The sequence below is a fragment of the Myotis nattereri genome (genome assembly GCF_964212035.1).
Source record: "Myotis nattereri genome assembly, chromosome: 20".
Taxonomy (NCBI): Eukaryota; Metazoa; Chordata; class Mammalia; order Chiroptera; family Vespertilionidae; genus Myotis; species Myotis nattereri.
Window position 1 is genome coordinate 328,112 of NC_138096.1, and position 16,086 is coordinate 344,197.

At 59.6% G+C, this 16,086-nt stretch overlaps 1 protein-coding gene across 1 annotated transcript in view; it reads right to left on the minus strand.

Annotated features, from left to right (window-relative positions):
- The window catches only part of PPP1R12B (protein phosphatase 1 regulatory subunit 12B), a gene marked incomplete at its 5' end in the record, with an annotated part of 64,170 nt that overhangs the window by 19,640 nt on the left and 28,444 nt on the right, over nt 1-16,086 (minus strand). The window contains 5 exons of the mRNA XM_081114546.1: nt 4,974-5,015; nt 5,830-5,942; nt 6,042-6,210; nt 6,500-6,700; nt 6,963-7,053. Of these exons, the coding sequence (XP_080970672.1) occupies nt 4,974-5,015; nt 5,830-5,942; nt 6,042-6,210; nt 6,500-6,700; nt 6,963-7,053 (616 nt within the window). The remainder of the gene's footprint in view (nt 1-4,973; nt 5,016-5,829; nt 5,943-6,041; nt 6,211-6,499; nt 6,701-6,962; nt 7,054-16,086) is intronic.

A 16,086-nucleotide genomic window follows, 5' to 3' on the forward strand; every position in this document is an offset into this window, starting at 1 on the left:
CAGGCGGGACGCCGATGTCCTACTGTGCCCCAGGCAGGCCAGGGAGGAAGAACTACCCGTCCCCATGTTCACTGCGCCCGAGGAGAGCACGCCAAATGGATCCTTTCTGACTGGCTCAGAGGCAGCCACGGGGGCCTCTGTAGGTGCTACAGCTGGTTAGATAAACGCTGGACAAGTAGCTTCAAAAGGTAAGACGCACCAAAACTTTTGTTAAAACTATAAATATTCAAAAATCAGCCGGGGTGTAGAAAAGTCCTTTATGTCCCGACGGCGGTTTTAAAGTGAGCAGGAGGATGCTGAGCACCATGCACACGCCCTATAATCACTGTAGGCGAGTAGCTGTAGCATGAGCAGGTCTCTCAGGAGAGGCCTGGCATTCAGGGCGTGCTTGTGCTCTGCGTCCGGTGGAGCCCCCCGCCCCTCACAACAGGCCCACGGGCTCACCATTTGCTGGCATCTCGTCAAGGCTGCCCCCCACTGCCACAGAGAGTCGAGGGTCACACAGAGGACTGACCGCAGCGTCTGGGCCCTGACCGAGGCCCGCAGGGGACGAGGCTGGTGCTGACCCGCCCTCCCGCTCGCACTGGGGGACGGGCACCACGTCCCTCAGAGGGCAGAGCCTGGCGCCGTCCTCACAGGAGCCACGGCGCACGTCACCTGGGCAAGTCCCCGACACTGAGTAAAACTCCACAAAGTATGTTACCTGGTTACACAACATCTGAACGTGCCGTTTCCTGTCACCTGAGGGAATCTGAGACATAACCAAGGACAGGCTCCAAGACGGCACAAGGATTCAGTCTGAGCTATTAATTCGGCAAGAGGTTTTTAAAATGTCCCTCCTCTCTCCCAGGAGCAACACTGGCATAGTTCAGGGTGTAAGAAAACACAATTTTTACAGCATCGAGAAGCCACGTGTTCTGTAAGGCTCATGCTGTTGAGGCTCCTGTGCCAACACCCACGTGCCTTAAGGGATCCTGTTTGGTGTAAACGATGCTTTTCCTACGCAGAAGCTCAAGGCAATAAGCGGCTGCTGCCTGCTTCCAGCCCTGAGCCACGGCCCGGCCCGGCCACCCGCCGCCGCCATCGCAGAAGGAATGACTCTGTGACTCGAGGGGCCGCCCAGGCTGCTGCCTCTGATGGTCAGAGCTGAACCTTGTGCTTTGATGAGGGCCCCAGGAATGCTCAGGGTGAAAACGATCCCTTTCTTAAGGATGCTATTAGTTGGTCTAGAAAATGTTTAAAAAAAAAACAACACAGGAAAAATACCAGCAGGAAATTCAGCAGAAGGTTAAACAATAATTTCTTCTTAATGGTACGACTTTGAACAATTTCTTCTTCTTTGTAGCAGAACCCCCTTTTATAACAAAATTTTCTAACACCTCAACCTTTACTATCCTGACATGAAAGCCACTGACACAAGCCCTAGCTAACATCATAACAATCAATCCTCTGAACAAACAGAGGAGACTACCACAGTGAGATGCAGTGTTTCACTTGGACAATCCGAGGCCTGTGATACCAAGAGGCAGACGAGATAGACGAGGCCGCCAGGGCGCGGCTCTCCCAGGCCGTCCTGGAGGAGAAGGTGGACGCGGGCCTGGAGCACGCGCTGCTCAGCGTCTCCCACGCGCCCCGCCATCACCGCATGCACCACCGTGAGGGAGAGAAGCAGAATTAGGTAGTTTTCTCAAGTTCACAGTGGTTCAACGTTCAGAACCTCCCTCTGCCAGAAGACGTGCATTAACGTGTAAAATCAAGTCTGGTTTTGGACTCAGATAACTGCAGGGCGACTGTCACACGGGGCACACAGCCCCACAACCTCGGCCAGACCCCCAGCTACTCGAGAGCCGCCGCCTTGTGCTGGGAACTCCGTCTCCATGACAACGGGCCAAGCTCGTCAGGTCCCTCCAAGGAGACAGAGCCGCGGCCACTAACCCGCTAGCACCCGAGGCGGCAGCAGCGGAAGAAGTGGGGAGACGGACGGGGGTGACGGACCGTTCTGGTGGCTGATACACCTTCCTCACCCCTGTATGAGGAATCAAAGTCCAAACAGAGAACAGGACGCAGCTTGCTCTCCTGACAGAGTCCTGGCTGGGGCGGGATGCACGCGGCCGCAGGACAGTGGGTCCAAAGCTACAGCCTCTCCAGGGAACAGACTGCGCCCTGATGACCCGTCTCCTTGGCAACAGCACGACCTAAAATTAATCGGATCCTTAAAAGGAAGATGCCAAGAGGACTGGTTCTGAGACGCCCAGGGGGCCTTGGGAGTGGAAGGCCCATGTGACCCTGGAGAGGGGGGTCACGGGGTCACCTCTGGAGGAGACATCAGCGGCTCCGGGGGGAGAACTGCCCCACACACGGCTGCACGGCTGCCCATTCTCCACGGCCGCTCCTTCCCCCACGACCTGTCCCCGGGGGCTGATGCGACGCCATCGCCGAGGGGCCCGTCCCCATGAGCACCAGGACCCTATCAGCCCTCAGACTTCTCAGACCCCGTCCTGGGCAAGCTGGCCACCCCCTTTCCGAGGCGGAGGCTGAGAGAGGAACAGGGATGCCTCTCGTTTACTCTGCTGGAGGAGGGGCTCGCTCTGAAACAGGGACTGCGCTGCAGGGGCATGAGAAAGTCTCCCGTCCACACAGCACCTCACCTCCCTCCGTGTCTTCAAGCTCAGCCCGCCGGCTCCCAGGCAGCTGCCTCGCCTGGCCTGGCCTCGCCTCGCCGGGCATACCTTACCATATTAGGCAGTCGGGCCGAGCAGGAGGCTCAGCCTGGGATTTTACCTAAAAGGACAAGGGCTGGGAGGGACGGGAGGTCACTGGGCACCAGCAGGGAAGGGGCTCCGGAGGTTAAGGAACGAGACTGAAAGCTGCACTGCTTGGGTTGGTGGGGGCAGGGGGCGTCCAGCAAAGGCTAGAAGCAGGCTGGGAAAGCCAGGGCCAAGGGACAGGGCTGCTACCTCCTCAGGGGGGACTGGAGCTGGGGGGACACTGGAGGAAACAGGGCGGGGTGCTTAGGGAACAGACTGGAGCGGGGCTCCCCAGACTCCGGGCGAGTGGGAGCTCCGGCCCCACCCCTGCCCTTCCCATCGGCCCGCGCTTCCCACTCCTGCAGCCCGTCAAGTCCACTTCTCAACTCACCAGGGACATTTCAGACACTGACACACGTCGGGGGAGCCTGGGCGCCTCTCTGACTCACAAGACACCTATTCTCTGCAGAAAAACTAGGGATGGCATCAAATCACCCGATTCTAAGGTCAGCGAAAGCCTCACTCTCATCTAGACTTAGGGATCCGGACTCGGAGGATCTCAATGGGCCTCCAGCACCCCAACCATTCAAATGCACCATCACTCCCAGCACAGCTCCAGGTCGGCCGGGCATCACCCCCACGTACACGAGGGAACGGAGGCTGGGAGCTGAGTGGTGCGCCAGGTGCAGGCTGGCTGCAGCTTAGGCGTCCGCTCGCGTCCTAACGGGGTGTCCTGGAGACATAAACAGACGGAAAGCCCACCTGACAGCCCCATAGGAGCACGGCTGTGATAGGAGCTCGGGGCCTCAGTTCACATCTCTGACACGAGCAGCAGGAATTTAGGGTCCCTGAGGCCGCCCCACCTTCCCCAAGCTAAGCCCAAATCTGCTCCCCGAGTCTCCAGCTCACAGCCCCACGGGCTCCCCCGTCTACACCGTCTGCTCCCTCTGCTCAGCTACATGGGCCCCCACCTCTCCTCAGGGTGCCGGGCACACTCCTGCCTGTCTCTCTGCCGGCGCCATCCCAACGACAACACTGCACCCCTAAGTCCACAGCCCACTACCCTCCCTCAGGTCTACGCTCACACGAGGCTTCCCCAACAAGGCCTGTCTGACCACCTGCTGGTGCTGCCCTGTCCACACGCACCCACCAGAGCAGCCTCCCTCGGAAGCGGAGGTGGCATCGAAGGCGACCCTGTGCAACCTGCCGAGCGGAACGCCAGTGGGAGAGGCGTGAGCCTGGCCCGTCTGCCTCGCGGTAGCCCCGCGACACCAAGTGGCCAGGCCCCTGAACCCTAACCTGTTGGGGCCTCGGTTTCCTTCACCTCTGAATCCTCCCAAGTCGAGGTGAGTGGCTCCACTGCGTGGAACTGGCTTCGACGGTCCCTTTAACACAAAGCCAACTGTCCCTCTCCGCTGTGCAGGGCCCGTCCGTGGAGGCGCCATCATCCTAGCCGGCCCCCAGTGCCTCCGAGTGGCGGGTCCAGTCACGGGACAGACGCTGCGAGGAGCAGAGGCGGGACAGCCAAGCGCAGGCCCAGAGGGGCGGGCGGAGCACGCAGGGCGAGGCCTCCCCTGGCCCGCGCAGTGCACAGCACAGGAGACAGACGCTCCTCACCGCCCGCGTGCTCTCACCACAGCCTTCCCCACCTCAGGATGCAGGCTCACTTCTCTTTAACCGAGCGAGGGAAGGCCATCGGACACCTGCAGGCTGCACACCGGATGTGACAGCCACCAGCCGGGCTGCCCACACACCCGTCGGCGGTGTGCTCCCGGTCTCACTGGCTCCTGAAGCGACCCATGGGGACAGGCCTTGGCCACACCAGGCACGAGGCAAACTAAGCAAAGTCTCCCCCGTCTCAGCACCACGCCTCGTGCCCTACAGTGATGCAACCGGGAGCAGAGGCAGCCTCCAGCCAGAGCCCCTCTCCACATCCAAATGCTGGTGACAAACAGACGCAGTGCCAGTGCCATCTCCACTCCCAGCTAAAGACTCAGAGATGCCCCAGGGGCGCCATCAGGAGAGGGCGGGAGGCAGCCTGCAGCTGCTGCCCATCGCAGGAGGCGGGAAGCGGGGGAGACTGTTCACGGCGTCACAGCACCGACCCTGCCTGCGCCCGAGGACGCCGTCTCTCCCTCGCCCGTGGCCGGCTCTGCGTGGCCTGGCCTCCTGCGTGAGGTGTGCGTGTGAGCAGGCCCAGGGCCACCCTCACTGGCTGTCACTTACCCTCGCTTCCTTCACCTCTTCAGAGCCATCAGCTTCCTCCTCCTGAAAAGGAAAGAGTAGGAAAACAAGGTCACCGTCACAGACGCCTTGGGAGCAGGAGGGTCAGCCATCAATGACCCGACACACAGTCTGGGGGGCTCGGGACGTCCTGCTGCCACAGCTGGGAAGAACTCTGAGACCACAGACCGCATCTCCCCTGTCGACAGTCAGCCCACAGCCCCACGGCTGTGAGCATCTCCCTAGAGCACAGTTCTACAAATGACACTGCCCTTTCTTCCCCACCGAACGGCTCAGCTAATTTCAAAGGAGATGTTGGGAACCAGGGGTCTGACTCTTAAAACCCCAGTGATGGAGCGGGGGGGGGGGGGGGGCGGTGCGAGGAGGAGTGAGAGGGGAGCAACTTAAAGCTCCGGACGGGGTCTGCATTTGTGCAATGCCAGACTCAACTTGTTTTGTATCTTTTTCCTTCCTCAACATGTTTTTTATGATCCCTTCCTTTTTCCTCCAAAAGAGCGAGGCTGAGCGGAGGGACTGGTTACTTCCCGTGGTGCCATCCCTGAGAGGAGGTCCAGGCGGCACGGCTCTGGGGCATGGGGACGCCGAGGGCTGGGCTAGCTTCCAGGCTGCAAACAGTGGTTTCCACGCATCACCCGTCGTGACTACCTACTATGTGCCTGGCGCTGCTCCAGGCACTGGGCCCCCAGGAACACCCTCACGAGTCCCACACAAGTTCCCTCTCCTTTCTGTCCCACAGACACTTCCTGCCACCTGCACCTTGGGGCCATGGGTGGGCCTCTGACCTCAGCACGAAGGGCGACCAGGTGCTGGGACAGGTGCCAGCAGACCGTCCACTTACGTCATTCGTCCAGAAGCTGATGCCCGTGCCCCTCCGCCGCTCCCGGGGCCGCCTCCGCTCCCGGACGGACAGCCCACCGGCGCACGGGTCGTCCACACCTGCCTCTTCGCTCTCTGCAGGGGAGAGAGGAGTGAGCACCAGGACCCAAGGTGCGGCCCGAGGACGCTGTCGGGAAACTCCCCAGAAGCTGCATTTCCGGGAGCTCTACGCACCGTCTCTGTCCATGTCCTTGGCCTCTGAGCTCTCAGCGTCAGAGGCTGCCGGCCCGCTCGTCCGCAGCAGGTGGGAGCTGGTGTAGAGGGTGGGTCTCGAGGTGGTCGGGGACACGGCGGTGGTGGGCTTGTCTGGCTGAGCTGCACCCCTCAGGCGACGGCACGCAGGCTGGGGGCCAGCCACAGGGAGACGTTAGAGTCCAGCCCCACCAAAGGGCATGCACAGCGGGCTTGCTGGGATGGGCTTTTCTACACCAAGAGGGTCACCAGTAGTAGATGCTCAGGAAGTAGCTAAAGCTAGTTGATTGCCGGAAAGGAGATAGTGACGGCCTGGCCACGGCACAGGCAGCCCTGATGCTGGAGAAAACTCCCAACTTTGGAATGAAATAGAAGGATAAGGGCCTCAGGATGAAGCTCCACCCAACCGCCAGCACAGGCCTGCGGCCTCACGAGCTCACCTCTTCCTCCTGACCCCGGCCCCAGGGCTGGCGGCCTTCCCCGGTGTCCTTGGAGGGGAGTGTGGACGTCTCATGCCTCTCGGCGCGGCCCTCCAGCCCTTCGGTACCCAGCTTCTGGCCAGGCTGGTCCTGAGCCTGCCGCTCTGCCCGAGACCGGCTGAAGGTCCTCTCTGCCTCCTGCAGGTCTGTCAGGGTCACTCCCTGGGGAGAGAGGACAGATCAGAGAGGGGCCAGCCTGACCAGGACCCCACATCCCAGCTCCGAACGAGGCCCTCAGCACGGACCATCTCCAGCACACGTAAAGCCAACCTGAGTGTGCAGAGCCCTGTCCCCGAGGATGGCCGAGCCTCGCTGCTCCTCCCTGCCAGGCAGCGGCGCTGCATGGTCAGTGACAGCCCTGCGCTCGCCAGTCCCTAGTGGGGGCCCTAGGGTCGCCAAGGACAGGAAAGGAGGCCACACCCACCTGCGTCGACCTCCGCGTCTGCCGGGCCTGCCTGGAGCGTGCTTTCCTCAGAGACTCGGCTTCCTCATCGCGGACGGGCGTCAGGTACGACCTGCGGAGGGATGGACGCAGTGAGGGTCTGCCCAGCCCGTCCTCAGGAAGACGACGCGTCCGCACCCTCAAGTGGGTCCCACCTGCAAAGAGCGAAGGCGGGAGCGGCAGAGGCTGTGGGGACACCGGGCACAAAGCAGCACTGAATCCTTGGGACGCGGTCTTTTAGTTTAGGGCTCTCCCCCACGTCCCGTGAGAGACCGCAGCGCCCCCGCTGTGATGGCCCGCTCTGCAGCGACGCTGGGCGAGCTGAGAGGAGGGCTCCTCATCTGCTCTGTGCGGACGTGTGTAAGACTGGGGTCTGTCCTCCTTAGCTCACTGAGAGGTCACCAGTGAAGCATCTGGAAAGGTCTGGAAGAGGGGCTCCATTTCTTTACTACACTCAGGCCTATTCACATTTCTGTTTGGTGATCTGATCACAAAATGGGCAGAGGATTAAAGAGACCTTTATCCAAAGAAGATGTACAGATGCCCACAGGGACGGTGCTGAAGGCCACTCGCCACCAGGGAAATGCAAATCAAACCACAGTGAGGGCCACCTCACGCCTGTCCGAATGGTGTCATCAGTAACCCAACAGCAACAAGTGCCGGCGAGGACGTGGAGAAAAGGGGGCCCTGTGTGATGCTGGTGGGAATGCAGACTGGTGCAGCCTCTGTGGAAAAAATACGGACTTTCCTCAAAAAATCAAAAACAGAACTGCCTTTGGACCCTGCAATCCCACTTCTAGGCATTTATCCGAAGGAAACAAAAGCACTAAAGATGGGGCACAGACACAGTGAGACATTGCTCAGCCGTAAGGAGAAGGAAACCCAGCCGTTTGCTACATGGAGGGACCTGAGGGCATCGGGTAGTGACACCGTCAGAGAGACGAGTCGTCCATCTCACTTTCACATGGAATCTAGACGCCCCAAGTGCAGACACAGAGAGCAGAGTGGTGGGTGCCAGAGGCAGGTGGCGAGTGGGCAGTGGGTGCAGGGGGTCAAAAGGCCCAGGCGTCCAGCTTTAACCGAGGCCAGTCCTGGGGCAGCACCCAGGGTGGTGGCTGCACTGAGGATGGGACAGGTGCAGAGGCCAGCAGACCCTAAGCGTCCCCACAGAAGGGAGCGGCTGCCCTGTGCAGCGAGGGGTTCACCGCAGCGAGGCCCAGGCACCGGGTTCTGCACAGTCGGCTTGTCCTCCACGGGGGCCGCTCACACACTCTGCGGCCGCTCCTCCGGGAGACACACTCCAGCAGGCCTGGCACCTGCCGTCCAGCGAGATGGTCACTGTCACTCACACGCAGCCGGTGGGATGGAGAAGCTTGGTTTTACATTAATTTAAGCCTCGACAGCTCCACATGGCTACGCTCCCACACTGGACGGCACAGCCCGAGAACCCACTTATACGACCCCAACCCTGGACCCATCTCGTCTCCCACGAACCACATGCAGGCAGCCTGCCAGTGACGCTGAAAGCAGCTGAAGCGACTCCTCAGGACACAGCCGCCCTTCCCACCATGCTCCTCGGAGCCTCTACACTGTCACAGGCTGAGGAGGCGGTGCTGGCTCCCACCTGAGACACCGACAGGGGCAGCACCAGACCAGCTGCCTCCCCCGGGCGCCCACTTCCCTCTGCCTCGACCACAGACGTACCTCCTTGCGCAGGCCTGCATGGCGGCGGGAAGGTCAAAGACGCATGGGGTGGATGGCCAGAGAGGTGCGTGGCTGTGGGGAAGACGCAGCCTCGGCACCCACTCCCTGGGCACCCGATTGCTGGTGTGCTGGTGGCTGCCACCCAGCCGGACGCCAGGCCTGTGAGCGCAAAGCTGCCGCAGAGCAGGAGGTGGGGGTTGGGGGGGCAGGAAGGCAGATCCTGGGCTCAGCAGAGCCAGTGCCGGTAACAGTTCCCAAACACACTGCATGAGATGCTATTTCATCACTGTCCGATCAATACTCCCGTTCGCGGGGAAGGCGGGGCGCGCAGTGAGGAAGACGCAGGACGCAGCTTGGGGAGGAGTCCTGGACACGGTTCCACCTGCCCTTGGGCGGCCCTCAGGCTGCCCGTCCCCGTGGGCCATGGGGGCAGATCCCGCCTCGCTGGCGACTGAGTGGTGAGGGCGGGTCAGAAAGAACCAGCACAGAGTCAGCATTTCAGGCTGTGCAGCCACTCAACAGCTCCTACTCGACACAAAACCAAAGGGCAAGGCCCCGGGCCACAGCGCTACGGAGAAAGCCTGCAGACCCTGCTCTGGGCTCAGCAGCACGCCACGGCTCAGGGGACACTGCTCTGTACAGACCGGGAGTCTGGCGTGTCTGCGACGACCTAGAAAGTACTGTCATCCTGAATTCGTGTCCTTCTGGACGTTTGCACCCTTAAAACACTCCAGCCTCAAGTGCCAGAGCCACTGCCACTGACGGCACGGCCTTCGTTGTGCAGATCACGTACAGTGAGTCCCGGACCAGCCATGGCTGACTCCAGCCCAAAGGCCGGTGAGAGCTGATTAATTTCACACCCACAGGCTGGACCAGCTGGGCCAGCCAACGGCCCTGCACTGCTCACTGACCACAGCCAGGCCAGGTCAGACTCAGCACCAGCGCCAGTTTGTTTTCTTTTAAACAAGAAAGTCCTGGAAATAACCCAATTCTCAAACAGTACGGAGAATAATTAAATAAATGACGGAAGATCCATTATAGAATACTACACAGACGTTACAAGACAAAATGAATCCAAAAGATACCCAAGTTGGGGAGTATTAGTCTCTTGAACATGTAAAGAACTTACAGCAATTTAAAAAAGAGTGAAAAAACCCAACTGAAAAAAATCAGCAAAGCACAATCAGGAAATTCACAAAATAGGAAACTCCAAAGCCTGTGAATGTAAGAGAAAACGTTTATTTCCACTAATAATCGTGAAATGCAAACTAAGACAGGAGGGACGACTTCGTCTTCCTTAGACTCGCAAACACTGACGCTGCCCAGGGTCACGTGCCTGGAAAGACAGGGACTGGCCCCACAGGCCCTGCGCGAGGGGGGGGGGGGGGGACGGACACGACACCTGTTTGCTTCTTGGACAACTTTGAACTTAGGCTGGACCTTGTGCAGCTAAAACTTGTAACGGTAACAAACGATGTTAACGACAGAGCACTGACCAGACAGCATGAGACACCTGAGACATACGTGGTGTCCCAGCGGGTGAGACGCTGCAGGCTGTGCCCAGCCTGAGGGAGGGAACCCAGGGAAAAGGCGGCGGCGCCTCCGGTTGTGAGGAAGGCAAGGCACACGGGGGGCAGGAAGCGCCCAGACCCGGGGACCTGTCCTGAACACTCACCTTCGCCGTCAGGTGACACCTGTCCTCTCCCCAGAGCAGCGCTCTGCCCCAGACTCTGCTGTTCCAGGGTCCCTCCCAGCTGGGCCCCCCGCCCCTCCGAGAGGCCTCTGAAACAGCTTGTTATCTTCCCGCCCACACCCCACCCCGGGTGACTCACATTCCTGTAATTAAGACGCAGTGGCACCTTCGTTCTAAGTCAAGCTTTCCTGGGGTGTAATTTACACACAGCAAACTTGCCCTTTTCAGACGAGGAAATGAGGGAAGGGAAATAGTGCCCAGAAGTGGCTGTGGCCACAGCTCCCAGCAGCCACGCTCCAAGCGGCGGAGACAGGGACGGGGGACACTGACCCCTGCGGAGGGAAGGGCCTGTGAAGACGAGGGAGGCCTGGGACCGACACTGAAGGGACACAAACAGGAAGGACAGAGTGAGCTGGAGGAGAAGGTGTCACGGGCCCGGGAGAAGCCTCACAGGAAGAAGCGCCCCACAGTGCGGGACCCTCACTCTGCCCCTGAACCTCACCTGTGCACGCGCCCCTCTGCTGCCATCTGCTGGACACACGGGCACTGCACACGCGACCACGGCCTGCAGCAGCATTTATTCCAGCAGCTTGTGAAGGCTCCGCGGTGGAAGAGACACAATAAAGGAGCACCCGCAGGAAGCTTCATGTGCATCAGTCACACCTCCAAGAGCAGAGCAGCAACAGCACCCGGGGGGCGCCCTGGTGCAGTGGGGCGGGGTGCAGGGGTCTCGTGTGCACAGGACCGTGCTCAGCAGAGGGGTGACAGGCCTCGGCGTGACCAGAGGGCCCCTGTAACCATGCCCCAAGCTTTCTCCCTGGTGCGCAGCTGCAGACACGGGGGGGGGTGGGGTGGGGGGGGTGGGGGAGTGAGCTCCAGCCTCAGAGCCGTGGGCTGGGATGACCCAGCAGGACTGTGAATTCTGCCTGGAAATTCGTCCTCGGAACATCCAACCCCAGTCAGATCGTCCATCTCACACGCACGGGAGACACTCACCTCCACTCTCCCGTACGGCAGTCCGCCGTAAGCAGACAGCTTGCACCCAGACCCAGCGCCGGCCTCTCGCCGACAGCTCCCTGCCGCACCTGGAGCCGGCCTTCCTCCTCCTGCACCAGCATCTCCGTCCTGCCCCGACTACCCAGCAACCTCCTGCCCCAAGCACCTTCATTTACTCGGCACACACATCATCACGTAACACAGTGGTTCTCAACCTTCTGGCCCTTTAAATATAATTCCTCATGTTGTGACCCCCAACCATACAATTATTTCCGTTGCTACTTCATCACTGTGATGTTGCTACTGTTATGAATCGTCATGTAAATATCTGATATGCAGGATGGTCTTAGGCGACCCCTGTGAAAGGGTCGTTTGACCCTCAAAGGTGTCGCGACCCCCAGGTTGAGAACCGCTGATGTAACATAAAAGGCAGGTAATATAGCCGCCCCGTGTACTGCCACCTGACGTTCGGGCCACATGACCGACCCCGTCTCCTCCTAGAAGCACTGAGGCCCTGACCCCCTGGGGCGCTCCAGTCGGGCACACGTTCAGGTTCGTCAGGGGCACTACAGGCTCCGGAGCAGCTCCACACCCTTCTGGCTGGCGACCTGTTCTTGCCCCTGCTCCTCCGCCCCTCCCCAGCCGCACCCCCCCCCCCCCGACCCCCACTCATCTGCAACCAAACCGCTTCCGAAGGACCATCAGGAAGAACCAAGGACCGAGCAGAAACAGTACCTGGATGTCACGCTGTAAGCAGAGCCCGGCGGCGGCTCGGCTCAGCCCGAGGAGCGAGGCGTCCCGGTCCCTCCCCGGAGCACAGAGCACCCTCCTGCCCTCAGGTTTCCTGACAACCAGCTCCTTCCTTGGCTGCACCTGGGCAGCAGCTCGCCCAGAGCCCGATCAGCAAACAGGGGCCACCCGGCTGTCCTTCCCCAGGAGCACAGCCTGCTGATGGGGCTGTCACAGCGACTGCCCTGTGCTACACCGGACACCCGACTGGGAGAGGGCTGAGTGAGGGCACACAGCTCCGGTCCCTCCCGGTGCTGCCACACTCACACTCTGAAAAAAGAATCGCCTTATCAGAAGGAGACTAACCATAAACAGGGCCTGATAAGGACCCTGAGCAGCAGGGGTCAGGTGACCGCTGGCTCCCTGAGGTGCTGGGAGCGGGGACAGAGCCAGAAGCTGGAGACACGGGGTCTGGCCTCCCTCTGGGTGCGGGAGTCCTGTGCAGGGGGCACTTGTAAGCCCCCACGCCCGAATGCTGGCCGGTGGGAGGACCTGTGATGCCCCACGCCCGAATGCTGGCCGGTGGGAGGACCTGTGTGATGAACACACCGTGATGGGGAAATGAGGTGAGTTCCTGTGTCAGTAGTTGTGCTGAGCAACAGAAATCCGGGAAGATGACAGACTTTTAGTCAAGACCTTGCACCTCACTGTAGTGACCCAGCTGGCATCGCCGTGGCCTGTTTCCTGGGTCCCGGGCACCAGAGGCACCAACCGCTGTGCTGCGATCATCCACACACCACGGAGCGCACACTCAGTGGCCTGTTCAGTAAATCCATGTGATGCAATCGTCACACAATCCATTTTCAATCATGTTCTTCACCCCGAGGCACCAGCAGTCACTCCCGCCTCCTGTCTTAGACTCAGGCCCGCAGGACATCTCTACGGACAGAACGTCGTCACTGCAGCCACAGCGCACACAGCTCACAGCTCCCCTCATCCCCTCACCTGACAGTGGCTTATTTGGACACGCTGTGTTCTGTGTGGCCACATGCATGCAGGGAGGGCAACCACAAGCCTTCCTGAGATGTCAGCCGGGAAACGCCCCCGAGCACTGGCACCACTGCTAGGCACCACGAGTGCCCGGCTACATGACAGCAGAGCCTGGCCACACCCCCCGCAGGAACCACACGCACCCTCTACACAGCCGATAGGCGCCTGGTGACGAGTCACATGACAACCAGACCCCAGGAGGGGAACACGGGAGAAAACGCACTGGCGGCTGCTAACCGCGCCCCCCACCCCTGCAACCTCTGTGCAGGAAGGACGGTTCTGTCAGTGGAGGACGTGGGAGTGGGCAGTGCTGCAGTCCCTCAGGGCAGAAAAGGCTCATTTTGCAACAATAATTGACAGAGACTGGAGGGCCTCTCTTTGGAGCCCTTTATGAATTGACAACTGCCTGTCTTTAGCCTGGGGACAGAGATGAGTCAAATGGCTTTTAAAAACCATGACTCAAGGTTTCACGGCCTCCATTTCCAACCTTCCCAGGACGAGGCCGTTACTCTGCTGACACGTCACCCCAGCGGGAATGAGCACGGAGCTCAGAGACCCCCGGCCCCGAGAAGGCCGCCACATGGCCTGTGAGACTCGAGCCAGACCTGGCCGAATCCCACCCCGCAAAGCGGTCGCAGGGGGGCTGTTTGGGACAAGAAAAACCATTCACCTTCTTGTGCAGAAAAACTGTGGGTCGTTTCTATGAAGAAAGGGAAGGGCACCCATAAAAAGGAAGAGATAGGACTCAGGGAGGGCGAGGTGGTGGGAGGCAGGGGGTGGGGGCGGAGGAGCCGGCAGAGGAGCCAGCAGAGCAGCAGCAGAGGGAGAGGGTCAGAGGCCGCACTCAGAGTCTAATATTAGCCCCAGGGCTGTTTACGCTTTGTTGCTAAGGAAAACTTGGAGCTTTGGAAAACCAGGCCAGTCCACTGTGACAGCTGCCACCTGGCTGCGTCCCTGTCCCGCAGGGCTCTGCCAGCCACCCGCCCTCTCAGAGGGCCCCTCTCAGATGGCTGCTGCTCTGGGAGCGCTGGGATAGGGCGCTGGGACAGGGTGCGTGGCAGGAATTTCAGTACCTGGGGCCCAAGGCCACCAACCCAAACCCTCATCCTTAACCCCTAGAGTGCCGGGAGCGCTATCAAAGCTTCGAAATGGCGTTTAGTTCTAAGTCTGCTTTTATTAGTGATGATGATATTGCTAAATATGTCATTGTAGTAAAGGTTTCCTTAAGTTTTTGAATATGTAACTTCATTTACTTGCGATTCATAATTTTTTTCCTAAACTGCTGTAAAATCAGCAAAAATGCCTTGGCAATTTTAGCCTAGTGCCTAGGATATTGGTTGGCACTCAAAGTGTTAAATCTCGGGGAGGAAATGGTTGGTGAGCTCCGTGAGGAGGAAGACCTAACTCCTACCCCTCCATCGTGTGACGTGTAACAAGGATGCATGAGCCCATGCGAGCTTTTCAGCGTGAAAAAGGGACTTTGTAAATCCAAAACTGTGCCCTTTAGAGAGAGAACTGTTGTACAAGTCCTGCCCTGAGCTTCTGCAGCAAAATCATAAATGACCCAGAATCCTGCAAACCTTGCATCTAGATGGACTGTTTACTCCTCAGGGTTGACGGCCGCTCACAGACTCACGTCACAAGAGACTGTCGTCCCTAGAGCGCGCTGTTCGCACTCCTGCGGCCCCCCCCCCCCCCCCCCCCCGCACCACCGTGGTCACACTTTCTCACTCTGCAGCTCTGGGGAAGGCAGGAGGAAAAAAGAAAATACAAGTTGCCCACATCCCTCAGAACAGCCCAGGGCGGCCACTCCCACGCTTGCCCTGTGGTGTCCCAGGCACCCCTTTGGCTCTGGCTCCGCCCACTAGTGGCCCAGCTGCAGCTCGCCCCAGGGGAAGAATGGGGTGCACAGGGAGGCTGGTGCTAGCCACCGGGTGTGCACACCCCCCGGCCGCTGGAACACAGGTTCTCGGAGAAGCAGCCGGTTGTGCAGGTCACCGTCACACCCGCCCAGCCCGCCTGCTCCGGTCATCACCTCTGAGAGACCTGTCCACAGGCCAGTTCTAAAGCCCAATTTATCCCAAAGGCTATTCATGCTTCCAACTGGACTCGTGCACCAGGCCTCGCCGCGACCCCAGTGCAAGCTTCCCCAGACGGCACCCGCCAGCTCTTTTAGAAGGAAACGTTAGCTGTTTTCAAAACATGTGATTTTTTTCCCTTTCATGTTTGTCTAGAGGGAGAAATTAAACAGCTTTAATTCTGTAACAGCTTAAATGATATGTCTGATTGGATGAACTCAAACGAGCTGACACACCCAGGTCCCTGCAGCTGGGAGAGAAGTTCAGTCCCGGCAGGGCACCCGTCTGCAAGGCAGGCTCCCGCCGTGCTTGCTGTAGTCGCCAATGCACACCCAGTGGAACCTGGCCTTGATGTCCGTGATAAAACAGAACGACTCCACAGATGCAGAAACTTGGAAAATGCTGCAAATTCTACCCCCGCATCCCTTCCACACCAAGAGGACCGATCGGCAGCTCTGAGTCGCCCGTTAAACTTGTGTGACCGACTTTCACACATTTATCTGGCGCAAAAATGCCTTTTCCTTCATCTAATCTATTTCACACAAGGCCTGCTCAGGTGTCCTGAGTGCGGCCCCTGAACTTCCTGTTCCTAGACCCGCCCCCAGCATCACTCACTGACAGGGGAGCTGCCTCTCCCAGACGCCTGCTCAGTCTCCTTGGATGGGGTGAGGGTGAGCGCTGAGGTCTGGGGTTTCTTTCTGGAACGAGCGTGTTCACACACTGACTGGTGGCGGCTGCACAGATCCGTGCACACACTGGAAACCGCTGAGCTGTGCACGTCAGGGGTAAATTGTACGGTACGTGAACTGTGTCTATAAAGCTGTCAGCACGGCTCCTCCAGGCGCAACGTGGAGCT